General features: G+C 46.0%; 1 protein-coding gene across 1 annotated transcript; it reads right to left on the bottom strand.

Annotated features, from left to right (window-relative positions):
- Positions 1-69: 69 nt before the first annotated feature.
- On the bottom strand, positions 70-26,145 carry FAM47E (family with sequence similarity 47 member E). Its single transcript, XM_077933753.1, has 8 exons — positions 25,653-26,145; positions 21,414-21,798; positions 19,049-19,203; positions 16,353-16,506; positions 11,743-11,922; positions 9,707-9,859; positions 8,556-8,627; positions 70-569 (listed from the first exon to the last, which is right to left on the bottom strand). Exons 1-8 carry the CDS (start codon positions 25,667-25,669, stop codon positions 444-446), a joined length of 1,242 nt encoding a protein of 413 aa, XP_077789879.1. The 5' UTR covers positions 25,670-26,145; the 3' UTR covers positions 70-443.
- Between the last annotated feature and the right edge of the window lie 1,572 nt (positions 26,146-27,717).

Genomic DNA, 27,717 nt, shown 5'->3' with positions numbered 1-27,717 from the left:
TCAACCCGAGGTATGACTGTAATAAATATGCACACTACATTGAAGTACAAAATCAGGTAGTAATGTTGGTCAAGCTCAGAGACAAAGCTTATTTTATTAGATACAGCCAGTATTTAAAATGCAGTATGCAAATTATCGTGTTAAACAACAGTTACACTCATAATACATGTACTAAGTTTCTCCTAATGTATAATGTCTGAATAGTTCTCTCTGCTACCCCTGTAATAGTAGACATTTTAGTGGCCAATTTTTATTTGAATTTTATGGCCTCACCCATTTCCTTAGTTAATTTATCTATGTGTGTAACAAATTATGCTTGTCTCTGCAGTTTCTGATGAAGGGAAGTGTGAAACCTGAAAGAACTTTGGCAATCTCTGTACAAGTAACTTTTTGCCTTGGTTTTTCGTAAGGAAAAACAGGCACTCGCTGACCAGGATGGATACTTAGAAGACTGAGGAGGAATTCAATCTCATTTCTTCAAGGGTCTTCATAGATAATTTCCTTGAGGAAGGGTCATCCTCCTCTAATAGCTTGGCAGAATTATTTGCAGCCAACATCTGCAGAAGGAACTGAAGCAGACAAACACAAGAATTATCATGTTGCCATGGCAATAAGCTACACAGGGGGCTGCAACTTTTTCATGGTAAATCACGACTTAATTGTATTTTCTGTGGCATATTAGCCATTGTCTGATGACTACATCAGTTGTAAGAAACAAACTTGCTGTGTTAAAGTAAAATTGGTAACCAACTGAGACAGCTTTCACGGTGTGTGTGGTCGAATGGGTAAGCCAGTGTGGTCCAGTTAGTATTCTGTTGGTCTAGGGCAGCCTTGGCCAACTCCATGCCTTCAACAAGTTTTGGACTACAGCTTTTGTCAGCTGAAGCGGGTGGGAGTGCTAATCCAAAACATCTGGACAGCACCAAACCTGGTTTGGGAATTTAGGAATTTTTCTTTAACATCTTGTGCTAGTCAGAGTAGTTGCAACTCTTATGCTGCTTGAAGCCACTGCACTGTGCATGTGGAGCCCACTTAGAGAACCTCAGAGGCAACAATAAGCTTGAGTGGAAAGTCAGGAATGAAGAGACTTAATTAGGGCACAGCATGCTTCTCTCAATAAGTAGTTATTTCTGATTTTTCTAACTGGGCTCTATGCGAGCAGCCCCCTCTACATTCCAAGTTAGGTATAAACCTTTCCCCTTCCGTGCCACTTTGCTAACAGATTTTATTTTTCCTGTGCAGAGAAATTCTCTCTCTCCCTTCACACAGAGTATTCAAAAGCTGTGACAGCCTCATGGTGCGAGATGCGCTTTATGACCTGATTTTGCTGAATGTATAAAAACGGGCTCAAAAACAAAAGTAGTGCAAAGAGAAAGGATCAATAGGAAAGAAAATGTATGTGGATATAACCACACACTTCCAAGAATGATCTAAAACATTCTTTATTCATGTTACAAGTAGAGACCGGGTCGGGGGGAACGGAGGAAAGGTTTCCTTTTCAAATAAATGGGAGGAAAGCAAACACTTTTCTTGAACTCCTCTAGTTTAGCTTCATGCAGCTCCTTCAGGTTCTCGGATGAAGATCTGTTCAGGTCCTTTGCTCCAGTCTTCTTTGTCTTAGTTTTCCCTGTTAGATCGCCAAACCTTTTGGGTTTGCAAACAGCTTTGCCCTATCACGTATAAATGTGCATTAATATGGTCACAGGGAAGAGGTTTGGAAAGGAACGGGGAGGTTTTTGGTATCACATATCCCCTTAGTTTCTAATGGTAAGATACCCATATAGCATATCTACCATACTGAAGTGGAGCATCCACACCAAAAATGTAGAAAGCAGATCCAAAACCTTATCTGTATAAGGAAGCTGCTGTAGGGAATCACTTGCAGGATTAGGAAGTGTTAGGCAGAAATGAGGACCTAAACGAGCATCTAAATGCAGCAGCCATCTATTTCTGTCAGGGAGATGCATGTTCAAATGCACCTCACTGTCCACATTCTGGCACAACCAGAATATTGTGGGGTGGACAGGTTTGGTGCTTGCCTTGATGCTTAGCTGAAGTGGGTACTAAGTTAAGCTGAGTCTTTGTTATTGATTGATTGATTGATTGATTGATTGCCTGCCCTTCACCCTAAGGTCCCATCGCTACTTACAGCATTAAAGCACAGTAAAAGGTAAAGGTACCCCTGCCCGTACGGGCCAGTCTTTACAGACTCTAGGGTTGTGCGCTCATCTCACTCTAGAGGCCGGGAGCCAGCGCTGTCCGCAGACACTTCCGGGTCACGTGGCCAGTGTGACGAAGCTACTCTGGCGAGCCAGAGCCGCACACAGAAACACCGTTTACCTTCCCACTAGTAAGCAGTCCCTATTTATCTACTTGCACCCGGGGGTGCTTTCGAACTGCTAGGTTGGTAGGCGCTGGGACCAAGCAATGGGAGCGCACCCCACCACGGGGATTCGAAGTGCCGACCATGCGATCGGTAAGTCCTAGGCGCTGAGGTTTTACCCACAGCGCCACCCGCGTCCCATATTAAATATTAAAATCACAAAATAAGGCGGGTGCTAAAAATATCCATTTCAAGTGTCAACAGCCAGGGTAAACAGGTGAGACTTCGGCATTCTCTGGAAGCTGTATAATCAAGGTGCCAGGTAGAGGGAAAGACGGAGTCCCACAGCTTAGGGGCTGCCACTGAGAATGCCCTCTCCTGAGCCATGTTTTCCCTCTGGGGGCAGAGGAACAACCAAGACTGCCCCTCTGCTCAGGGCTGGCCCAGGATGTTTTGCTGTTTCAGGCAAAACAGAAAATGCCACCACTTCTTCCTCTGTCTTGCGCACTCCACCCCACCCCCCGGTGTGGAGGAAGAGGAGGAGTTGGGGGCAGAGAAAATGGGAGTGGTAGCCAGGTACAGAGGTGGCGCTCACCTCCAGAGGCTAGATCTTCCACCGAGGAAAGTGCCTCAGCTCACTTTGAACAGGGGGGCAGCTGGCAGCAAAACAGGACATTACTGAGAGGCAGCTCGTGGGCATTGCTAGGAGGCCCTCTTACACAGCGAGATTTTGCAGCCCAGTTTTGCAAGCCGCTCAATTTGGCAACCCTGCAGAACTTGCCCACGGAGGAGGGGCTGCAGTCCACCTTGCCCACTCTTTGTCCTCTGGTTGGCCCTGGGCACAGTCTTCCAAGGATAAATACTTAAGGGGCTTTGTTGTGTTGTGCAGGTGTCATCTCCAAGAGCTTCTTTCTACCCACCTGCCATGAAACACTACCACACCAGAACATTGTGAGTACCGTATTTTTCGTTCTATAAGACGCACCTTTCCCCTCCTAAAAAGTAAGGGGAAATGTGTGTGCGACTTATGGAGCGAACGCAGGCGGGAGGCTCTGCTCAGCGCTCCCTTTAAAGAGCGTGTGTGGCTCTTTAAAGAGAGTGCGGCTCTTGGGGGAGCCTTCATCCCACTGCCCTGAAGAGGCTTCGCACGGCTATCCCAGAAGCCAGAACAGCAAGAGGCTATCCCAGAAGCCAGATCCCTCTTGCTGTTCTGGCTTCTGGGATTCAGAATATTTTTTTTCTTGTTTCCCTCCTCCAAAAACTAGGTGCGTCTTATGGTCTGGTGCGTCTTATAGAGCGAAAAATACGGTAATTATTCCAGTTGTGGGTCCTTAAATTTATGGGAGCAGCACAATTGTTGCATCAGAGGCAGAAGGTGTGGGATGTTTCCTTCAGGAACAACCAGGGGCAGGGCAGAGTGTGTGTCAAATCAGCCCATTGTGCCTTCAGGGCCCACAGGGACTTCTTGTTCTGCTTTGTGTTGGTTTTTTGTCAAGCTTTGCAAAAATGCTTGAGAATGTAATTTATTCTGCTTAGGGCTGCCACTCTTTTATAAACAGGCACTTTGTGACTTTGGGAGCTGCATAACAAGAATGACTGCTGGCATAGCATAGTGCAGCCTTCCCCAACTCCCATCAGCCCCAGTCAGCATGCGTCCAAAACATCTGGAGGGCACTGTTATGTACTGAGTTGAATAGGATCCAAAATGCAGCAGTCTGATTGGTCCTGGAACAATAGGATCCAAAATGCAGCAGTCTGATTGATCCTAGAACAATGCAGCAGTATGATTGGTCCGCAGGAGCCACCCAATCCAGCTCCAGGTGGAAGTGAATCCACAACCTGATTGGCCTACAGGAGAATCCCGGATTAGCCAATTACATGCAGCCCATTGTGTAAATAATGTATGTAAAGCAAATATTGTAGGTGAACTTCCATTCCTCCTCACCACTATGAGCTGAATAAAGAGCATGAAATCCACTCTCGACTCCGAGTATATTTCAGGCACAAAGCTGGGGAAGGCTGGCAAAGTGGTTTACGCTACAATCCTGTAGGGATGGAAGTTAACCTGACACCCCATGGAGTTTCCCAAGTTAGGTGAAAAAAGAGGTCGAGTAGAGGAAGCTCCACAAACACCCCATCTAAAAGCAGCTTAATGGGTGCAATTCCCATTAGAAAAATGGTATTGCAGGGGGATAGGGGAAGGTTTATTCTCCCCTTAATGGCTAATTTATATTCCACCTTTCCTCTTAACATAGTAGCGTTAGGTGTAAACAACATTTAAAAGACAATAAGCCATAAGTAATTAATTAAAATAATTAAAACCAGAAACAGCATGGCAGGTAATGAAAAGATCAGGTCATCATAAAATACCAAGGTTGATGTTCCTCTTCCCTCGCTGCTGCAGCCACAGTCCACTGCCCCCCATCCCCACATGCACAGCTGCTTCAGTGCAAAGAAAAAGATACCCAATCTACTGAAATGTTGGCTAAACCCAGCTCTAACCAAAAGTTTAACCCAGGGTTGATACCTCTTGAATACTCCCAGGCTGAACTCAATTTGCAACTGATAGTCGTCGTTTTCACTGTGTTCATGATTCTGAATTGTTGCAATATTTCTTATCCTCACCATGAATTCTTAACTTTATTGTTTTATTGCTTAATAGTGAGCGATAGGGGCGGTTTACAATGAAATACGGTACAGTAAATAAAATAAAATTACTCTACAAGAGCGTCATAAAATATATACAGGCATTCTCCGTCTTAAAAATCCTGATTCAGAGAAACAGTCTTGGACCACCTTGCTTCAAAAAGCCAACAAAGCATGACAGCTGAACTGTCTTCATCAAGGAATTACCCAGATGCGGGTTCCACTACCAAGACGATTCAGTCTTATGCCATCCCACTGTGTGTGTGATCAGTGTTATCAAAGGCTGGCTCGAGAGAGCCAGGAAAACCAGGAGGAATGTTGCTTTTTCTGTCTATCTCCCAGCAGAGGTCCATCCATCAGCTTGACCAAGGTAGTGGCTGTCCCGAAATCGGACTATAAGTACCTGTTTCCACCCTCCACTACTGTATACACCAAGACCATTCCACACATTATGTTGCAACACACCCACATTTGTCGCCACACATACATTTAGCAGAATACTGTTGCTGTTCATTGATCCTTATGCATATACCCATACAACGCATGTGCTTGTGACCGTTGTACAATCATTAGGTGCACACATAGAATCAGAGTTGGAAGGGGACCCCAAGGGTTCATCTAGTCCAGCCTTTCTCAACCTGTGGGTCCCCAGATGTTCTTGAACTACAACTCCCATCACCCCTAGCTAGCAAGGCCAGAGCTCAGGGATGAGCTCACCCCCATCGTTCTGCCCAGACACTGAGGTCCAGCGCCGAGGGCCTTCTGGCGGTTCCCTCACTGCGAGAAGCCAAGTTACAGGGAACCAGGCAGAGGGCCTTCTCGGTAGTGGCACCTGCCCTGTGGAACGCCCTCCCACCAGATGTCAAAGAGAACATATTATTATTGTAGTCCAACAACATCTGGGGACCCACAGGTTGAGAACCGCTGGGTCTAGTCCAACCCCCTGCAATGCAGGAATACGCCGCTGGCGCGTACGGGGATCGAACTCGCGATCTTGGCATTATCAGCAGCACCAGGCTCTAGCCATGTGAGCTAACTGGATGGCCTCACTTTGGGGGTCTTAGGTGCGCATACTGTTACGATATGGATGCAATGCGACTGCGAGCAGCAGGTGGCTTGAAAGCAAAACATAATGGGAATGTTGGAACTGTTCCGTGGGAACAGAGGGAGGGTCTATTTTCAGTGCAAAGCACCAGAATTAGCTCAGAGTGTAACATGACCTGTACAGGAAGTACAGGAGGTGGAGTTTAGTCTCTCTACTGATGGTGTCTGATTAGAGAAGACGTGTTTCTCTGTAATGCTGCAAAGACAGAAATAAAGGCATGTAAATACATTTCTGTCTATCTCTCTTTCCCCCTGCCTGGGGGGGGGGGGGGGAAACGGTGTGTTCTTCTCACGTTGAGGAGGATCGCCGATCGCGACCTAGCCTGCATCTGCCGGGAATGCAGACAGGGAGGTCACCAGGAGATCATGCCGGGTGCCTGGAGGGTGGCCAGTTTCTCCTGATATGGCAGATTTCCTAACACATACCACAAAATGCAACGTATGAAGCAAACTGTAGCCTAGAGTGCAAGGTGAAGTGGCACAGGTGTGTGTTTGTGTGTGCAGCATCTCGGAGAAATGGCCTGGTTTAGTACTCCTCCCCTCCTGCCCCTTTTCTGCAAATCACATCTTTGTGAAGGTGCTTTGCAAGAAAGAAGCAGCTGCCTGTCTAATGGGACATGTGGCTGCATCGTAACAAGTGGGGGCGGGGCTATTCTTCGTTTCCATATTACAGCCCTCCAGTTTATTCCCTGCCAAATTCTGCATGCCTCCAGATACCGGCAGTTGTCCTGTTAATATCCTTTTGAGAAATGCGTGGTTGTCTTTTCAACACCGAAACAAACACAAAGGGTTATATTTAACTGAGCTTTATGCAGAGTACACACACTGAATGAACACCGGAAATCTAAATTGTATACAGCCGTGTGAACTTGTATTATTTAGATGGTGTTTTTGTTTGTAGTTCCAGGTTTTTAAATATTGTTTTTAATATTGCATTTTAAATGGCTGGCACCCACCCTGGGAACTTAGAGGGAAGAGTGGGTGATAGTAACTATAGTAATAGTATAAATTAATCAAGATAGCTAAGTTAGGCCCTCTAATTTCAGTGGGTGTACTCTGAGTAAAACTTAGTTGACAACCATCCATTAGGAGAAGAGTGAACCAACACAACACAAAAGCACCTAAAAAACACTGGAACTGTTGCGCTCAGGTTCTGCTTGCGAACTTCCTCTAGACGGCTGGTTGACCTCCATGAGAACAGCATGTTGGAGTAGATGGGCCTTTGACTTGATCCAGTAAGGGTTTTCTTACATTGTTATAGTCTTATAAATGACAGTTCTTAAATAGGGAGAGGGTTATGTTAGGCCAGGGGTCTGCAACCTGCGGCTCCAGAGCCGCATGTGGCTCTTTTACACCTTTGCCGCGGCTCCGGGGCAGATACTAGCGAGGGGAGGAGGCGCATTGTGCGCCCCGACACTTCCCACTGTGGTGGGCGCTGTACTGGCTGTGACGTCGCATGGGGGTGCACTGTCACGCACTGTCCCGACGTCGCCTTCCTGCCCGCTGTCAGATCAGACATTAAGGTAAAAAACAATATATGCAGTGTTATATTTGTTTTAAATGTCGCAATGGTTTTGCGGCTCCCAGTTTTTTTTTCTTCGAAAACGGGTCCAAGTGGCTCTTTTTGTCTTAAAGGTTGCAGACCCCTGTGTTAGGCGATAGTTTGTACTGTATATTGTTTCAGGAAACCTGCAGTGTGTTTGGTCAGTAGTGAAACAAAAGGAAATGCATAAGAAGAGCCTAAGCTATGAGCCAATAAGTCCCTGGTTCGATTCTCTACCATTAATTAATTGATCTGATGGCCATTAGCACACCTCTGTCAGCATTAAGGGGATAGTAATAAATAAAACTGCCTTGCCCTTACAAGGTCACTAGGAGAACAACTGAGAAAATATATATCGAGCACTTTGAGCACTTTTGTGCTATGTAAATGCTGCAAGTTCCCATACCATCTCAAATCATTATCTTATTTCTTCACACAGAGGGGCAAAAGGGGGGGCAGGGCAATTAATGTAAATTTTACCTTTATATAGTAGGCTACTCTCTACACACACTCACACACCCCTCTATCCTCTATCCAGACAAGCAGCCGCCACAAGGGGGAAATACTCAAACGTGTGAAGCATAGCAGGTGAGGGGTGTGGCCTCAGGAAGGTGTGGTTAGGTAGGGGTGTGGCCTAGGTAGAATCTCAAGGGCCAAATAAGAGAGGGGTGGAGGGCCACATCTGCCCCTTGGCCTGAGGTTCCCAACACCTGCTCTGGACCAAACCTATACAACCCATCAGCCATGAATGATGCCTGATTTTGCTGCCTTGGCTGCAAAAACAATGGGTTGTCAAGCACTAGTAAGTCAAGTTAGGCTTGGCAGGTCACACATGGTTGGGAAGGTTTGTTGCAGCCACATAAAAACACTGCCTTTACACAGCTGCAGCTGCTTCAGTTCTGATCTCTAGTTGTATCACAGAAAGTGGGATTTGCTCACCTGAGGCTTCCTGTAGCCTTTCCTGTCAAGAAATTGCTCAAAGGCGTAGATTGCATGGAACCCACTTGCCTCCTCCACCTGCAACAATAGATTTTACTAATTTCACACACGAAAGGAATGTTCAGACACTATTTCCCACATATTCAGGTTTACCTATATCATTGCCCCTAGGAACCAGAGGCGCACCAGCACACCTGGATAATTTTCTTACAAATAAGGTAAATAAATTTTGCGGTGCATTTTCCATTCACATTTATTATTTTGTGTACCAGTTTCTGAATTGCTGCTCATTCAGAAACTTTGGAACTGTTTGCTTATACTTGTTCACTGCGACATCAAAAAGTACTGTTTCTGTGAGTGAAAATCTTAGCCACCATGCATTAAATTCCACTTACTGAACTTTCATATCACTTGACAACACATCAGCTAGAGCCCTGAAGCTGCGTTGAGTGGCAAAATTCCAACCCACACTGCCCACCTCTATAAATAGGGAAATCCTGACAGATACCCAAGGACAAAATCCGTGACACCTCATGTCAGTTGTGAATGGCACAGTTGCATTCAAATTACCACTTTTCATGTTTCCCAAAGGCCACCGGTGCCTGCTTTTTGTCACACAGAAAATGAGTTCCTTGAATGCACGTGTCTATTCAAAACTGAGGCGAAGTGAGTGCATTTGGTACCTATGTAAAGGTAAAGGGACCCCTGACCATTAAGTCCAGTCGCGGACGACTCTGGGGTTGCGGCGCTCATCTCGCTTTACTGGCCAAGGGAGCCGGCGTTTGTCCGCAGACAGCTTCCAGGTCATGTGGTGAACCAGAGCAGTGCACGGAAACACTGTTTACCTTCCCGCCAGAGCGGTACCTATTTATCTACTTGCACTTTGATATGCTTTCAAACTGCTAGGTTGGCAGGAGCTGGGACCGAGCAACGGGAGCTCACCCCGTCACGGGGATTCGAACCGCTGACCTTCTGATCAGCAGGCCCTAGGCTCTGTGGTTAAGACCACAGCGCCACCCGCATCCCACTGGAACCTATCAAGCACAAAAACATTGCTGGCAGATGGCTAAAAATTACCGACATTTATTTACCTCATGAATGCCCTATAACAAGACTTGCCCAGCATAGAACACTATGGGCATTTTCATTACCTTTGGGGCCTTCTTCTTCTTCCTTAAATCCAAAAAGGATTGCAGACATACAGGGATTTCTTCCTCATCTCTGACTTTTTTCTTTTTCCATTTCTTGGGGGGAAGATACCAGGCTCCATATTTAATCTTGTCCCATTTTGGCAGAGGAGGTGTCTGATAGGCAAAAGAACAAGGGCACGGTATTAGGTGGGTTGTTGTTTTTTTGCCATGTCTGTCATTTTATAAATACAGTGGTACCTCGGGTTAAGTACTTAATTCGTTCCGGAGGTCCATTCTTAACCTGAAACTGTTCTTAACCTGAAGCACCACTTTAGCTAATGGGGCCTCCCGCTGCTGCCGCGCCACTGCTGTGTGATTTCTGTTCTCATCCTGAAGCAACGTTCTTAATCTGAGGTACTATTTCTAGGTTAGCGGAGTCCGTAGCCTGAAGCGTTTGTAACCCGAGGTACCACTGTACTCATTTTGTGCTTACGTCTCACCATAATGGCATAAAAACGACTCACCATCCATGTAGTCTTGTTGGTTTGGCATGCAACAGAGGCTGGTCCATTAGGGCAAGTGCAGGGGTTGCCTCACCAACGTCACTCTGCCCCCAGGCAACCCCCCCCCCCCGCCTGCTTGCCTTCCAACTTGCAACCAGCCCGTGGGATGGCATTGCCTGTTGGCTTCCTCCTCTGTAGCCTCAGTGCTGCCCTTGCAGAGCTCAGCAGAGAGGATGTTATGTACTGAGTTGAATAGGATCCAAAAGGCAGCAGTCTGATTGGTCCTAGAACAATAGGATTCAGAATGCAGCAGTCTGATTGGTCCACAGGAGCCACCCAATCCAACTCCAGGTGGAAGTGAATCCGCAACCTGATTGGCCTACAGGTGAATCCTGGAATTAGCCAATCACGTGGGGCCCATTGTGTAAATAATGTATATAAAGCAGACATTCTGGGGGGACTTCCATTCCTCCTCACCACTATGAGCTGAATAAAGAGCATGAAATCCACTCTCGACTCTGAGTATATTTCAGAGGAAGATGCGACAAAACTAGAATTAGTTGACTCTGACTCTGTTTGTCCTTGACCTTGGCTCCGCTCACTGTTGGCCTCCTTGCCTTCCACTCTACCAGCCCCAATGAGCACTACCTACCTTTGCTGGTATGGATGGGGAAAATCCTGGCGCAAAGCTAAGAGGGAGGGGAACACAATGTTTTGGGGAAAGATGCCCCTTTTCCCCAAGGAGAGAACAGTCCCCAAATGTTCCTTTACAGGGGGGAAATATGGCAACATTAGGGAGCCACCTGCACTTCTGTGATATCTGCAACCTTGATTGCACCAATCCTTGCCCTCACCTCAGACCTATTTGCGTGCCTGGAAAAGCAACCAAGGAGCAAACGTACTTGTGCCCATCAGGCTTGAAGGTTAAGGATCAAGAAAGGACGCAGGGAACTACTGTGAGTCCCATTCGACTGCCAAATTTCCCTACATATTCCCACCAGTTGGTGGACATTTTCCTGGTATCTAACGAAGAGAGAAGCCACCAGCCTGCAGATCTCTGCGAATGCAGTACTACAGAGTTCCCAGCAAGTGGCAATCTAAGAGCACTGTTCTGAGTAGCAGAAATGCCAAACAATTCATAACCCTCCAGACATCCTTTGGCTTGTGCATTCATGATGGCTTGTGATCATGAGAGTATCAGGCCAGTTATATGCAATCTGGCTTTCAATACTGTTTTGCACCTGCAGAGGTTTCGGGGCAGTCGTACTGCTTCGTTTCCAAACACTGCATGTCCTGCAAGCTCCTGTTGAAATTATTTTTGTAACACAAATGTTCTGGTTTATTTTTTGTGCCACTTTTGTTGTGCTGTAGTGCAAGAGTGCCCCTCCAGATGGCAATAAGATGGTAACACCGAGGAAACACTGCACAATGTTGTGTGGAAGCTCCAGTATAAATCCACAAGAGTTAAGCAACCACTCCTTTCCCCACCCATCCCACTGCCATTCCTTTGCTCAAACTCACAGCCAATGAAACTGGGATTTTCTTGCAATTTACCTTCATCGAGTTCTTGATGGTTTGCCAGTCCGGACGGCGCCCCAGGCACTCCTTCAGCTCTCCTGGCACATTGTAAAGCTGCACAATTTTCATGGGCGATGACGTCTTGGATTCCGATTCGTAGCTTGTGTCAAACAATTTCATGATGGTGGCTTCGTCAATGTTATACTTTTCGACTCCCTGGAATTGGAAGCCCAACAACACTTTCAGAAGGCAGCTATTTCAATCATTTCAAACACTCTCTAAGGAAGATAATAGGGGTGAGCTGCACATTTCAGCAGATGGTCCTGGAAGAAGACTAGTTGTATCACCGGCTCTAATAGTCACAGCTTTTAGAGCAAAAACCTTGGCCTTTTGTTTCACCACCGTTAGGTCACGCTGATTAATTGTGGGCATATGACTGCAGTCTTTTAGGGTGCTCTGCATTCACACATGCACTCAAAAGACAGCAGGTTACTTCAGCAGCAAAGAGTTGTTTCGTTGTATGGAGGAGTCACTTACTGGTTCACATGGAGAAGCCATTTTCAGTGGTGCCCAGTGATGGAAGTGTGGACAGCTGTATTGAGGCAGCACCGAGTGCTGAAATTTTGCGCCCTTAACAATTTTGTGCCGGGGCAACCTCCCCATGCTATAATAATAATAATAATAATAATAATAATAATAATAATAATAATAATAAACGTTTATTTATACCCCGCCCTTCCCAGTTCAAAAACCAGGCTCAGGGCGGCTAACAGCAAATTTAAAACACTTTAAAACACTTAATTATAAAAGCAGCATAAATGCGGTATAAAAACATCAATAACAATAAAAATCAAAAATCAATCAGATAATCCCCAGGGCTATCTGGCTGAATTAGTCCTACTTAGGCCAGCGAGGAGACCAGGGGAGAATTTGCTGTGGGGTCTCAGAGCGGGTGATCTTCATAAAAAGGGGAGGGGAAGGGAAGAGAAGGGAAATAAAAGATCAGGCTGAATTCAAATTAAAGGCCAGGCGGAATAGCTCTTTCTTACAGGCCCGAGGCAAGGAGGTTAAATCCTGAAGGGCCCTAGTCTCATGGGACAGAGCATTCCAGCAGGTCGGAGCCATCACTGAAAAGGCCCTGGCCCTGGTGGAGGATAGTCTGACTTCCTTAGGGCCCGGGACCTCTAAACTATGGTTATTCATGGACCTTAAGGTCCTCTGCGGGGCATACCAGGAGAGGCGGTCCCGTATGTTACTGCTCCAACACTCAAAATCATACTTTCCTTGCCTGCAAGCTGAAGTGATGTAATATAAGGGGGGCAGACTTTACTTCTTGATTCTACTAGTCATCTGCCCTAGAGGAGATGACTAATGAGACCTGAACATGAAGTCACTCCAAAGATTTCATCGGATAACACTGTATCACCCACCTTTCTGCCTCCAAACCACGTTGCTCCAGAGAGCACCCAAAATCACATGCAAAAAGGGGGTGGGGAGAGACCACAAACAAGTCATCAGAAGAGAAATAAGAATATAACCCTTCACAAAGCTTATCTCTTCCCGTGGGACTGTTCCAGAATGTTATCTCTCTTAATTTGGAGGAGGAAGCATCAGTGCCTGTTAATTTATATACCAGAACTGGTTGAAAGCAAAATGTTTGTTCTATTCTTTCCCCTGTTACTTTTTTTTTTAAGTATTTATTAAAGTTTTTGAACATGTGTGCAATAAATAAACAGACAACTACACGACAGAACTGTACGGCTCACATTATGTAAGCTATTGTTTATGCATCTAAGTACTCAGCTGTAATAAAGAAACAAGTGGGAAAATAGCTAAATTATACTGGCACAAAGGGACGCGGGTGCTGCTGTGGGTTAAACCACAGAGCCTAGGGCTTGCCTATCAGAAGGTTGGCGGTTCAAATCCCCGTGACTGGGTGAGCTCCCATTGCTCGGTCCCTGCTCCTGCCAACCTAGCAGTTCGAAAGCACGTCAAAGTGCAAGTAGATAAATAGGTACCACTCCGGCGGGAATGTAAACGGCGTTTCCGTGTGCTGCTCTGGTTCGCCAGAAGCGGCTTAGTCATGCTGGCCACATGACCCGGATGCTGCACGCCGGCTCCCTCGGCCATTATAGCGAGATGAGCGCCGCAACCCCAGAGTCGGCCATGACTGGACCTAATGGTCAGGGGTCCCTTTACTTTATACTGGCGCAAAGGCCCACATATGTCTGAGTAGCAGGAACTGTGAGACTGCATTGCCTTAAAATATGCAAATTATGAGATAACCAATGTTCCAAAACCACATCGTTTTTTTGGCTCTACAAAATTCTCCATTATATTGTATGCAGTAAGTTTTTTCTGCTAATGCTAAAGTGCAGACTTTAAACCACTAGCTCTACACCCTGCTGCTGTTTTTTAGGACCTCACAAGACTGACCAAGTCATGCGGCACGTGAATCACACGGGAGACTTTCATTGATGTTGAATTAACAAGTTTCTCAGTTCCTCTTTCCTTTTGCTTTTTACTCAACAGCAGAACAAAGAAATGTGTCAAAGTTCCCCTGACCATGCATTTTTGTATTCTGATTTCTGAAAGAGTGAACAATTCTCCTTCTGTTTAGCATATTATTAATAGCTAAGGATGCTTTGAGAATCCAAATGGGGGCTTAATATTGCAAACAAATGGTTCCAACACTGGATTTTATGCCAAAAGAGTAAATCTGAATTAAACGAGGAAAAATATGGACTGACAATTTGATGCCAATGATGTTGTGTAGGCACTGCAAAAAATTGCCTGTGTAAGAAGCACCCATCACACATTAACACTCTTCTGGAAACACAGCGGTTTGACTTCATCCCCAGAGGTAAACTCCATTGTCTCTCAAGACAGACGGATATCAACAATAACAACAAGCACACTAAAATAAATAAGGATATTACAAACATATCCATTATGCTTAGTGAGGTGGTGGTGCCCTATTTTGTGCTAAGTTTTAAATACTGCACAGAGACTGGTCAAAGGGCTTTACATTTATGGAAGATGAACACAGAAACAGCTATCGGGTGGGATGCTGAAAAAATCCCTCAACTAGCCATTTTCTACAAACATTCTGTGTTTCATGGAAGTAGTCTGAATACACATTTTCAGCCCGAAAAAAAATGCAAATATGAATCAGACCACATCCACCACACTTCAGAATGTTGCTCTATCTCAGGCATAGGCAAACTCGGCCTTCCAGATGTTTTGGGACTACAGTTCCCATCATCCCTAGCTAACAGGACCAGTGGTCAGGGATGATGATAATAATAATACTAATTTATTATTTATACCCTACCCATCTGGCTGAGTTTCCCCAGCCACTCTGGGTGGCTCCCAATCGAGTGTTAAAAACAATACAGCATTAAATATTAAAAACTTCCCTAAACAGGGCTGCCTTCAGATGTCTTTTAAAAATAGGATAGCTGCTTATTTCCTTGACATCTGATGGGAGGGTGTTCCACAGGGCAGGCACCATTACCGAGAAGGCCCTCTGTCTGGTTCCCTGTAACCTCACTTCTCGCAATGAGGGAACCGGCAGAAGGTCCTCGGCGCTGGACCTCAGTGTCCGGGCTGAACGATAGGGGTGGAAACGCTCCTTCAGGTATACTGGGTCGAGGCCATTTAGGGCTTTAAAAGTCAGCACCAACACTTTGAATTGTGCTCGGAAACATCCTGGGAGCCAATGCAGATGTCTCAGGACCGGTGTTGTGTGGTCCAGTCACCAGTCTAGGTGCCACATTCTGGATTAATTGCAGTTTCCGGGTCACCTTCAAAGGTAGCCCCACGTAGAGCGCGTTGCAGTAGTCCAAGCGGGAGATAACTAGAGCAGTGTTTCCCAACTGGTGTTCCGCGGCACACTAGTGTGCCGCGGAACGTTGCCTTGTGTTCCGTGGGAGGGAGGCGGGCGACTCGGGCGGCGAGAGGCGGGGCGGCGGCGGTGAGCACACGCGGGGCGGCGAGCGAGCTCCCTCCCACATCCCATCGCCGCTCGCTTCGGCCGGCCTACTGGAGGAAGGCGCGAAAACCTCGCGCATGTGCAGGCCTTCCGCCTGCGACAGCCCAGTAGGCCGGCCGAAGCGAGCGGCGATGGGATGTGGGAGGGAGCTCGCTCGCCGCCCCGCGTGTGCTCGCCGCCCGACTCGCCCGCCTCCCTCCCACGGCACACCAGCCTACCTCCGTGTGCCTTTGCCCAAAAAAGGTTGGGAAACACTGAACTAGAGCATGCACCACTCTGGCGAGGCAGTCCGCAGGCAGGTAGGGTCGCAGCCTGCGTACCAGATGGAGCTGATAAACAGCTGCCCTGGACACAGAATTGACCTGCGCCTCCACGGACAGCTGTGAGTCCAAAATGACTCCCAGGCTGCGCACCTGGTCCTTCAGGGGCACAGTTACCCCATTCAGGACCAGGGAGTCCTCCACACCCGCTCGCCCCCTGTCCCCCCAAAACAGTACTTCTGTCTTGTCAGGATTCAACCTCAATCTAGATGACCCTCAGGGTCCTTTTGGACTCTATGATTCTATGACTTTTATGAAGTCCCCCATTCTGCATCAGCTGAACACTTGATGGTTTTGCCCTGAAGTCTTCCATTGCACCTCTTTTAGCTTACCATTGAGCTGACCCACTCAACAAACTCCTTCGTTGCACGCTTTACATTCTCATCCAAGGGAGGAATATAGGCTATTTGGGCTGCCTTTTCTCTCTCACTCACTTCTTTTTTACTAAACCACGTATAAGGGTTCTTGCTTTTAGGCGCCCAGGGCCTAAAGAGAAATGAAAAATGCATCATGATCATCAAGTTTCTGTCACATGGAATTGATTACATTTCCCTCCCCCCCCCCCCGCATTTAATTGAATGGGGAGGAATAACATAATGACAACTTTATTTCCATATGTTACATGATTTCACCACAGTGGATAGTGAGGGGAATAATGTAACTTTTTGGTGGAAGACCAACTGCAGCGGAACAGAAACAGTGCTGCATGTGTTGAATATTGAGCAAAATGGACAATTATGCCTTCTTATATCCCAGAACAAATCCCTGCAAAAGATTCCCAGAGTTTCATGTGCAGGATCTGGTACTGTAAATGATCTGGCTTGAGTTCTGCTGCTACCATGGGGCCATGCCAGATTTACATATAAGCTGAACAAGCTATAGCTTAGGGCCCCACTCTCTTGGGGCCCCAAAAAAAAGTTAAAGGGGGGAAAAACTGGATGCACATTTCCAAAATATAAGATAAAAAAACAAATAAAATAAAAACTACATACAGTAAGAGTGTTTTGTGTTGTGTTACTTTGATAAAATACATTTTTTGTTATGTGCAAATGGCTTTAGATACTTATTAGCTCCATCAATTACCATATAGCATATATTCAACACAAAAACAGCAACAATAACAATTTGTTGTTGACAAAGGACAGCTGGACATATAAAGGGCCCCATTACCTTCAGCAGCTTAGGGCCTCATCACACCTAAATCCAGCCCTGACCATGGGATGCCAGTTACCTTGTTCCCACATTAGTCATCAGAGTCATCCAGCTTATCTTATTTCCTTATGTGGAAATGCTATAAGTGCTGTATGGCAAAGAAAGATGTTGGCGAGAAGTCATCACAATCATAGATTCAGGGGAAAGGCAAGGAGAGCAAAATGAGAAGTGGCAGATTTTTGAGAGATTTATTGTGCCTTTGCAGTAGCTTTAGAGAAGGGAAACTCTTGCAACATTGCCTGCTTATAGATAGAATCAGTTTCTATGGGTTGTGTCAAGTTCCCAGAGGATGCTCTTAATGAGTGGTCAATAAAGGTCAAAATAAGTAAATAAATATGGGCCTCAAAATAAGCTCTGCTCTGTTTATCTCTCTGTTGCATCTCTCTCTGATTACAGGAAAATAACCAAGCTGTGTGCTTTCCATGTGGCTATATGGGTTTGCAAGGCAGATTCAAAAACTGGGACAGGCGCTTAGCATGGAATTCTCCATCTTGACAATCCCAGCTACCATTGCCAGATCCCAGAATGGATGAAGGTAGTTGGTGTCTAGGAGAATAGCGTTTTTGTTGACTACACCACAAGCATTCTTGATATGTATCTTCCAGGAATTCGGCAGTTTGTTTTGCAGCCTGGGCTAAGTAGGGTGGGTTGGAGCAAGCGATAGTACTGCTGACATATCCCTCAGCTACAAGACTGCCCTGTTAAGCCATATCTCCTTCCTCCGCTCCTTATGAGAAGATGAGAGATTGCATCGTTGTCATCATTATTTAAAGAGAGACATAGAAGCATCATACAAAATCAAATGTTTTGAGGCACACTTGACTGGTCACGCAGAAAACCCAACAGACATCAAGCTGTTTCTAATGGTTAACCTCCAAGCAAATGCACTTATGTATTTCATCACACCCAGAGGTGTACCTAGGCTCACTTGTGTGCTTGGCAGTGCCTCCAAAGACCATGGTCCAGAAACACAAAGTTTGCCTTTTGCCACCTTTCACAATCTGCCAGCGATTTCCTCCATGGCCATCAGGGTTGGGTCCGCTCTGCTCTGTTCCGCCTTTCCTCCTCCTCCTTTATTAGTCCATCTGCCTGAGTGTGCAGACAGGCTCTTGGCCACTCTGAACCAGAGTGGAAAGCTGTGATTTCCATGCCCACTGGGCCTGTGCCCATGGGCGTAGCCAGGTGCGCAGCCTCCTCCCTGTTATGTACTGAGTTGAATAGGATCCAAAAGGCAGCAGTCTGATTGGTCCTAGAACAATAGGGTCCAGAATGCAGCAGTCTGATTGGTCCTAGAACAATGCGGCAGTATGATTGGTCTGCAGGACCCACCCAATCCAGCTCCAGGTGGAAGTGAATCCACAACCTGATTGGCCTACAGGAGAATCCCAGAATTAGCCAATCACGTGCAGCCCATTGTGTAAATAATGTATATAAAGCAGATATTTGGGGGGAACTTTCATTCCTCGCTACTATGAGCTGAATAAAGAGCATGAAATCCACACTCGACTCCGGGTATATTTCACTCCCCATCAATTAAATAAAAATACTTAACTAACTGACTGCATCACAGATAACTCAGTTCTGCCCCCCCCCCCCAACATAAAGCCTGCCCCTTCCTAAAATAAATCCTGGCTATGCCCATGGCTGTGCCCTTGGTGAGGGTTACCCTAGCCAACCCCTAGGTATGGCTCTGGTCACACCGCAGTCCGTTTCAAAGGAGCAGAAGCTTCAAAGTCACCCCAGAGTTAACAGGAGATCAGTTCAGGGAGGTATCCTTTCGCGTTACACATTTCACCTCCTGCAACACTGTACTCACGGGGTTACTTGGCTGAAGCCTGACTCTGACTTTTTGTCGTACTGCTGCAGCCGATACTGAACTGTAGGGGGAACCACTTCTGTTTTGCTATAGTCAGGTGAGCCTCTGGCCAGATGCATTTCAGGGTCTAGGAGCTTCACCACATCCTGAAACATCTGTGGGTAAAGCAAAGGGAAGGTGAGGCCTCGGAAACGTGGCTGCAGAAACCCAGACTTGCAATTACATATGCATGTCATGTATATATTTAATCTCACAGCTTCTGGGATATGATTAGGGTTGAGTCTTTTTTTTCCTTTTCAATTCTCTATTCTCATTCAAGTGCACAGTTTCTCCTGCACTGTTGTTGTTTTATAATATTTTTATTCGTTTTAATTAAAGCAAACATCATATAAAAATATACATTGAAAAGAAAAAAATAAAATAATAAAACTGTAACATTTTTCATACTGTTTATACAATTAATGTAATATCCAAATGTGGGATTTCTCAAATCCCTTGATTTCCCTCCATGATTCCATTATTTCGTTATTAGTTCAGGCTTGTCCAAATTGTATTCTCCATCTATTTGTATCTAATTCTATCATTTGGGGTTGAATCTTGGTCCTTGCTAGGGATGCACAAATCTGTCAGTATTGATTTCTCTCAGTTTCTCATTCTTCAAAGCTTGAGTTCACTTCGCCACATTTCTACATGTTTTGTTTTAGTGTGAATTTCTCATAGCATATATGCTAGGATGTAATGCTCCCTAATATAATGCATATTTGTATGTTCTTTTCACTAACATATGCCTTCTTATGCACATAATATACTGCTATATACATGTTACTCGGCCAGTAACTGCACTGCAAAATCTGAACAATTTTCTGAAGAAGGCTGTGTTTCTTTTAGCAAGTTGTTTCAGAATTTGCCACTTAGGTAGGCTAATTTTTAAATGCAAACTAAATCAATTCCCACCCTGCCTCTGCCATCCCTAGAGCCTTGTATAGCATTACAGCCTTCTCCCAACCATTAATTTGTTTGCTTAAAAGATTTCCAACTTGCTCTTCAGTGGCATTTCCAGGGTGCCTTATAAAGAGTAAGATAAAATACAAAAATAAAACACGTTTAAAAAGTAATTACAATAATAATGATAATAAATAATAATTTAAACAATTAATTTATACCCCGCACTCCCTGGACAGAGCCGGGCTCAGTGCAGCTGACACCAGTAAAATTACAATAAAAACATAATGGTGGGGAGGAACCAATTTAAAATACAGGTTAAAATACCATTTAAAATGCAGCCTCATTTTAATAGTAGCCCATAGATCAAAACCATAAGGGGAGGGAAACATAAGGGTCAGACCGAGTCCAAACCAAAGGCCAGGAGGAAGAGCTCTGTCTTGCAGGCCCTGCGGAAAGATGTCAAGTCCCGCAGGGCCCTAGTCTCTTGTGACAGAGCGTTCCACCGAGTCGGGGCCAGTACTGAAAAGGCCCTGGCCCTAGTTGAGACCAATCTAACCACCTTGCGACCTGGGACCTCCAAAGTGTTGTCATTTGTGGACCTCCAAAGTGTTGTCACACACTAAAGAGCTTTGGAGAATAAAAAGATATTGGCCTGGCCCTTAATAGGTGAGAATGTTGGTGCCTGGCAGGCCTCTTGGAGGAGGGAATTCCACAAAAAGGGTGCAACGGCCAAGAATACTCTGTCTCTGATTGCCACTACTCTTGTTACTGATGGCAGGATTATCTGGAGGAAAGCTTCTGAAATTACCTGACTATATGGGTACATTGGTATAGAAACAGACATTCCTTCAAGTACCTGAGTACATTATTTCCCTCAGTAGATACATATGTTGTAAAGGCCAACCAACTTTTAATGCATCTACCCATTTTAAAAATACCGTGAGTTGCTGTGTAAGCTTTTCCATGTGGGCCACACAGTCTTTTTGATACCAGTACAGTGGTACCTCAGGTTAAGTACTTGATTCGTTCCGGAGGTCCGTTCTTAACCTGAAACTGTTCTTAACCTGAGGCATCACTTTAGCTAATGGGGACTCCTGCTGCCACCGCGCTGCCGGAGCATGATTTCTGTTCTCATCCTGAAGCAAAGTTCTTAACCTGAAGCACTATTTCTGGGCTAGCAGAGCCTGTAACCTGAAGCGTATGTAACCTGAGGTACCACTGTAAGTGATTGAAGCAAATGTTTGGTGCGGTTTAATGCAAAGAGTTAAAATATTTGCCCCCCCCCCTTCCTTGGCTATACTTTGGTCAAAAAGTGAGAATGGGAAATGTGAAATTAAGGGTCAAGGAACCTGAAACTCCCCCTTGTGATTGAATGTATATTGGTGAAAACTTGTTGTTGATGATGATGATGATGATTTACCTCTGGGGGCAAACTGTCCTCCAGATGAGGATACAGGGCAAGTGGATGTTGGGCCAAGCAGCGCTCAGTCTGTGCAATGTACTCCTTTTTGGCTCTCTGAGAAGCACTGAGCTTGGAGAACACAATGTCGCTTCTGGTCTTCATTCCTGTGTCTGTATATGGCACGAGCTGTGAAGGGCCTGGTTTTTTGTACTCCAGAATTACTGGTACGGGCCCCTTTTTGCCTCGGATGATGATGTTATCAGAAGGGGGAGGGTAGCCATTTCTGAAGTCATCCAGGCCACTTTTCAAAAATCTCCATCTCTGGCCGTTGAGGGCATCAGAAAACCTCTCTTTGTTAGCGACGCGCTCTTGAAAGCACTTGATAGCCAATCTCTCCTTATACCTGAAAGCAAAGCATTATGGTCAACACCTGAAGCAAATCAGTCCCAGCCTGGATACTCCAGACTGTGCTGGAGACTCTCAAGTGGCGTGGTGGGTCATTGGATCTGGCTGATAACCAGAAGGTTGGTGGTTCGAGCCCATCCAGGGATGGCTGTGGACAGCATTGCATTGCATTCGGTTCCAACTGTACAGTTCTAGGATTCTTTGATTCTATGGGTGTCCCCACAGTATTCACCTGAGCCATTCCACCACAGTTATTTTGTGTTCTGCTCAGAATTAGCATTTAATTGGACTAGATGACTGAGAAGACAGGAGTGCTTCCAGATGGTTGCTTATTTCTGGGGGGAATTCAGTCATACTAATGAATCACCCCACTCAGAACATTTCAGAGAAATATTCAGCTTTTACCTAGTCATTAGCTGCCATTAAGGAAGTATCTTCCTTATTACTGGATAGGCCAGTGATCTAGTAACAAAAGGCACCAACCCTTTTCTGAACAAATATTAGGTCTCCCTATACTGGTCTTTTTTTTTTTTTTTTTTTAAGGCTAAACATTTTCCTGCTTAAAAAAAAAAGAAATTAAGAAACAGGTTAACAAATACATGGTTGGTTAAGTCAAAGTACAAGTTGTTTTCCCTTTACTGAATTCAATTCCCTTAAAGAGAAACAGTTAAAAGTTAACCCCTTTTGCAATTTCTGTTCAGACCACCAATGTTAACAATACAGAAATACAAGATTCAGGAGTATCACAGTTCTTCAGGCTCCGAACCCTGTTTGCTGCTGACAAAGCACAAAAATCTCAGAGCTCACATGGTTCCTCTAGTACCCATAAGATTATGAGATTCATTGACATGGTTAAACCAAGGATATGAGAGTCCCACTTTGTGACATCAGAGCTGCATTGTGGAAAGAGGTAATTTACATGAGATAGTTCAATTGTCTTCACTCCTTTGGGACAGGAAGTATTCAAAAACATGCTTCTTGCTGTCCTAAAACACTCGCAAAACAATCGCTGTCAGTTACACTCCTTTGTGAAGTCACATTTCTGGTGAGTAAATAGTCGGGGAGGAAATAGGCTTTATGCAGTGTTTTCTTTTAAAAAATGTTTAGGGGTACTCTCATTTTGGCTGCTCCCCCTCCCCCTTGCCCCCTTCCTTCCCCCAACCCCCGGACAAGGGACTCGAGGCAGCGGCAGTGGCGCTGAGAGGATGGGAAGGCCCCTGGCGATGGCAATGGCAGAATTGGCTTGAGCGAGGAGAGACAAGTGTTCACTAGCTGGCTCTAGCCTGGCAAGAGGAGGAGCGCCATCGCCTCCATCGCAGCCGCCCCAGACTCCCCTCCCTGGGCACCAGCAGGGAGAATGACAGAGCTCCAGTCTGCGCTGCTACTGCGGAGACAGCTGGCATGTCTGTACAGTGGTGCCTTGCAAGACGAAAAGAATCCGTTCCGCGAGTCTCTTCGTCTTGCGGTTTTTTCGTCTTGTGAAGCAAGCCCATTAGCGGCTTAGCGGATTAGCGCTATTAGCGGCTTAGCGGGCTTAGCGATCAGCTGATTAGCGGCTTAGCGGATCAGCTGTTAAGCGGCTTAGCGGATCAGCTGATAAGCGGCTTAGCGATCAGCTGTTAAGCGGCTTAGCGGCTTAGCGGATCAGCTGATAAGCGGCTTAGCGGCTTGGGAAAAGGGGGGGGGGGACCTGCAGGAACTCGCAAGACATTTTCGTCTTGCGAAGCAAGCCCATAGGAAATTCGTTTTGCGAAGCACCTCCAAAACGGAAAACCCTTTCGTCTAGCGGGTTTTCCGTCTTGCGAGGCATTCGTCTTGCGGGGCACCACTGTACGTCGGTCGAGGCAACACAAAATGTTTAGGGGTGCGCGTCCCCCTGTGCCCCCCCCCAGAAAAAAGCACTGGCTGTATACCAGATCCTTCTAACCCCTCAATCCAGCAGATATAAAGCAGGCTAGTTTCCTGTGTTGAGATGATTGTCTGAGTGATGGGCAATTAAGAGACAGGAATGGGGGCTCTGTGTGAGATGGCAAATGTATGGGGCACCCTTCCAGCTCAGAGAGAGAGGGACAGCGTCTGAGATTAGTGTCGAAAGGGGCTGTGGTGTGACCTAGAAGTAAAGCAGCAAACTGGAAAGAGAGTCAGAGCAACTTTGAGAGCAATGCCTGTTTGAATCCTGTTTGAATCCAAGGCTGTGGCTTTGGGAGAAACAAGGCCTTTTTGGGGTGTTGATGCTGTGAACTCCTCCCTCGGAGGCTCAGGTTGTATATACAGTGGTACCCCGGGTTAAGAACTTAATTCATTCCAGAGGTCCGTTCTTAACCTGAAACTGTTCTTAACCTGAAGCACCATTTTAGCTAATGGGGCCTCCAGCTGCCACCGCACTGCCAAAGCACGATTTCTGTTCTCATCCTGAAGCAAAGTTCTTAACCCGAGGTACTATTTCTGGGTTAGTGGAGTCTGTAACCTGAAGCATATGTAACCTGAAGCATATGTAACCCGAGGTACTACTGTATGTGTAAATAAACCATTTATCATAAAGACACCACAGTCTCCGCTGTGCCTCATTCCCAAAAGGAAACACAGACCTTTGGTAAGTATCTGGAACCCCTGGGATCTCACAACGATTGGAGAGTGGAGTGGTGTACAACAGCATTTAAAATACAGTGGTACCTCGGGTTAAGAACTTAATTCGTTCTGGAGGTCCGTCCTTAACTTGAAACTGTTCTTAACCTGAGGTACCACTTTAGCTAATGGGGCCTCCCGCTGCTGCTGCGCCGCCGCCACATGATTTCTGTTCTCATCCTGAAGCAAAGTTCTTAACCCGAGGTACTATTTCTGGGTTTGCAGAGTCTGTAACCTGAAGTGTCTGTAACTCGAGGTACCACTGTATTTTAGGGCTTTTAGTGACAAACCTCTGTAAGGCAGCTCCCGTTATAGAAATGTTAAATCACAAACCAGTCACAATCAAACATTATGCAAAATCAAACGCAATCAAATGTTGAGTCTCTGTGTGTATTACAGAGAGAGAGAGAGAGAGAGAGAGAGAGAGAGAGAAGTATAGCTAGGGCTGCGGTCATAACATTTTGCACCAGACCAACCAACAGCTTAAAGATGATACACTGTTCCTAGCACCATGTAACGCTTCAGGAATATTGCACAGTACAAAATAACAAGATGTAACCCTCATGTCCATTTGGCTTAAGCCCAACATTTATCTATAGCTAGAGGGTGTGTGCATGTGTGCAAAGTAGGGTTGCCATACGTCTGGGAAAACCTGGACATGTCCTCTTTTTTTCGGGGGGAGGGGGCTGGCAACATTTCCATCCAGGCAGATTTTTACATTTTAAAGGAAATGTCTTGTTTTTCAGGGCTTGGGCTCAGGCGGGGTCTGCTCTACACACTGAGGCCGCGTACAGTCACGGTGGCTGTAGATTTGCTGTTTGGAAATGCTTTTATGTTTTTCTTGCTGTAAACCACCTTGATTTGTTCTTACGATATAGCAGTATACAAATAAAATTAATAAATAGAAAAGAGACTTCCCAACTAGGGGAACGGATGTCTGAGCACCGTCAGGAGGTAAGCATCTCTTAAAGCAGTGGTTCTCAACCTGTGGGTCCCCAGATGTTGTTGGACTACAACTCCCATCATCCCTAGCTAGCAAGGCCAGAGCTCAGGGATGATGGGAGTTGTAGTCCAACAGCATCTGGGGATCCACAGGTTGAGAACCGCTGTCTTAAATTGTCCTGGAATAACTGCCACGCCAGCTGCTCATCACCACAATACAAGCGTTTGGATCCTTGCAGAAACACATCTCGTTCAGTTCCGCGGAGTACTCGCTCCTTGGCTCACCCTGGGGGGTAGTTCATGGTGATGGGTGCAAGGGCTCTTGCAACTGTGGATGAGATGAGGGCTCAGCTGCGAGCCTCTGCTTCTCCTTCGGCCAGGCAAGGCAGAACAAAGCAGCGCTGTCAGCCTCTAACTTCCAGCAACCAGTTCAAAGCCAACCATTCATTCGTTCTCACGCTGGAAAAGACTCTGGTTGCCAGGAGACAGTGGTGGCCAAGCTGTGGCAACAGTTGGCGGAATAACTGCCACAAAGGCTCTGGCTTACATTCTCTGAACCAGTGCTGAAGCTAATTCCCCTCTTCCCCATATTCTCTCCTGCAAAATTTGATGCTAAACGTTCCCTAGATATTGTGGCAAGTAAGTGGGGGACGTGGTAGAGATGTGTAAAATTAAGCATGGTATGAAGGAAGGAGATAGAGAGAAGGTATTCCCCCCTCATAGTACTAGAACTTGGAGATGTTCTGCTAAGCTGAATGTTGGATGGTTCACACCAGGCAAAAGAAAGCACTTATTCGCACAGCACACAGCTAAGCTATGGACTGGCTGGATGTTGAGGAAGGGTGGGGGACACCAGCTAGGGAACCCCTATGGGAACCCCCAGGGGAAGAAGACTCCGAGCCAGGGGACTGGTGGTGGGATGACGATGAGTGGTCAGAGGGAAAAGAAAGGGAAGACTGGGAGGAGGAGGTGTCGGAAGCTGAAAAGGCAACAGGGTTTAGTGAGCAGGAAGAGCCTGTGCAGAGAGCAGTCCAGAATCAGAGGCAGAAGTGGAGGGGGACCAGGAGACAGAGATGATGCAGGCTGCTGAAGAAATCAGGGAGTCTGCCCCTCCTGCTGTGACCAGCTCCTCCCCTCCCTACTCATCTCTCAGAAAACACAGAGAAATGAAGAGGGCTGAGCAAAGAGAGACAAGACAAAGGAACCTTAGGCTGCTGGGGAAGGAATCTGGGGAGGAGCCTCGCTGAGGCAAGACCTGAGTCGTTGTACTCATTAGGCCTGACACTCCTGTGCAGATCCTGTTTTACTCATAAAGAGTTAACTCCAGCTTGTTTGGTGTGATTTACTGCTGGCTTGCTCCTGTCAGTTATGCACGTTTTTGACATTTCACTTACTTTGCATAATGTGGCCTGCAATTTGTAATGTGTTATACAGGATAAGGAGTTGTGCAGGGCAAAACTGGAAATCTTGTTCCACTACCCCTGTGGTGTCGTGAGAATTTAGCAGACATTGCCCACATGTTATCAAGCATATTTTGCACCTTGATGTATATTCTTAGAAAGATGGATACAATACCCAATACCACATTCTGGATTGTAGTTTTTTTGTGTTTCTGTAGAATGGTAACCTACACAGAGGCCTGATTATGCATGTATGCTCTTCAACTGATGCTGAAATAATTCCATATCTCATCTGCTAACAGGTTCTTCTACTCTGTATTATTGTACGCTGCTCAGGTTGATATACTTGAGCTGCCAGTTTCGCAACTAGAAGTTGCCTATAGGTGTTAACAGTGAAATGATGCAAATGACAGGTGAAAAGGGAGGAGATTTTATAGAAAGTATCATTAAGGAGTTTCCCCTGCACATCTGGTTTGCTGACCCTTGAATCTAAGGCACTAAGACTGCGTTATTACATACATTATTACATACAGAATTAAGTCACACAAAACTCAGCTGGAACTTCTGAATAAAGATGACTAAGATTTCTCTGTGGTCTTCTTTGTCCCCTTTGGACTAGCATAAGACAGGGACGTGGGTGGCGCTGTGGTCTAAACCACAGAGCCTAGGGCTTGCCGATCAGAAGGTCGGTGGTTCAAATCCCCGTGATGGGGTGAGCTCCCATTGCTTGGTCCCAGCTCCTGCCCACCTAGCAGTTCAAAAGCATGTCAAAGTGTAAGTAGATAGGTACCGTCCTGGCAGGAAGGTAAATGGTGTTTCCGTGCGCTGCTGTGGCTTAGTCATGTTGGCCACATGACCTGGAAGCTGTCTGCGGACAAACGCCAGCTCACTCGACCTGTAGAGCGAGATAAGTGACACAACCCCAGAGTCGTCCGCAACTGGACCTTACA

This window comes from Podarcis muralis, chromosome 9, assembly GCF_964188315.1.
Source record: "Podarcis muralis chromosome 9, rPodMur119.hap1.1, whole genome shotgun sequence".
Lineage (NCBI taxonomy): Eukaryota > Metazoa > Chordata > Lepidosauria > Squamata > Lacertidae > Podarcis > Podarcis muralis.
This window is presented reverse-complemented; position numbering and strand designations above follow the sequence as displayed.

Coding starts and splice junctions, on each gene's coding strand:
- FAM47E (XM_077933753.1), bottom strand. Junction 19,204..21,413: donor AGGACAGTTTGCCCCCAGAG/GTAAATCATCAT, acceptor CTTTACCCACAG/ATGTTTCAGGATGTGGTGAA. Junction 16,507..19,048: donor GGCTTCAGCCAAGTAACCCC/GTGAGTACAGTG, acceptor ATTTCTCTTTAG/GCCCTGGGCGCCTAAAAGCA.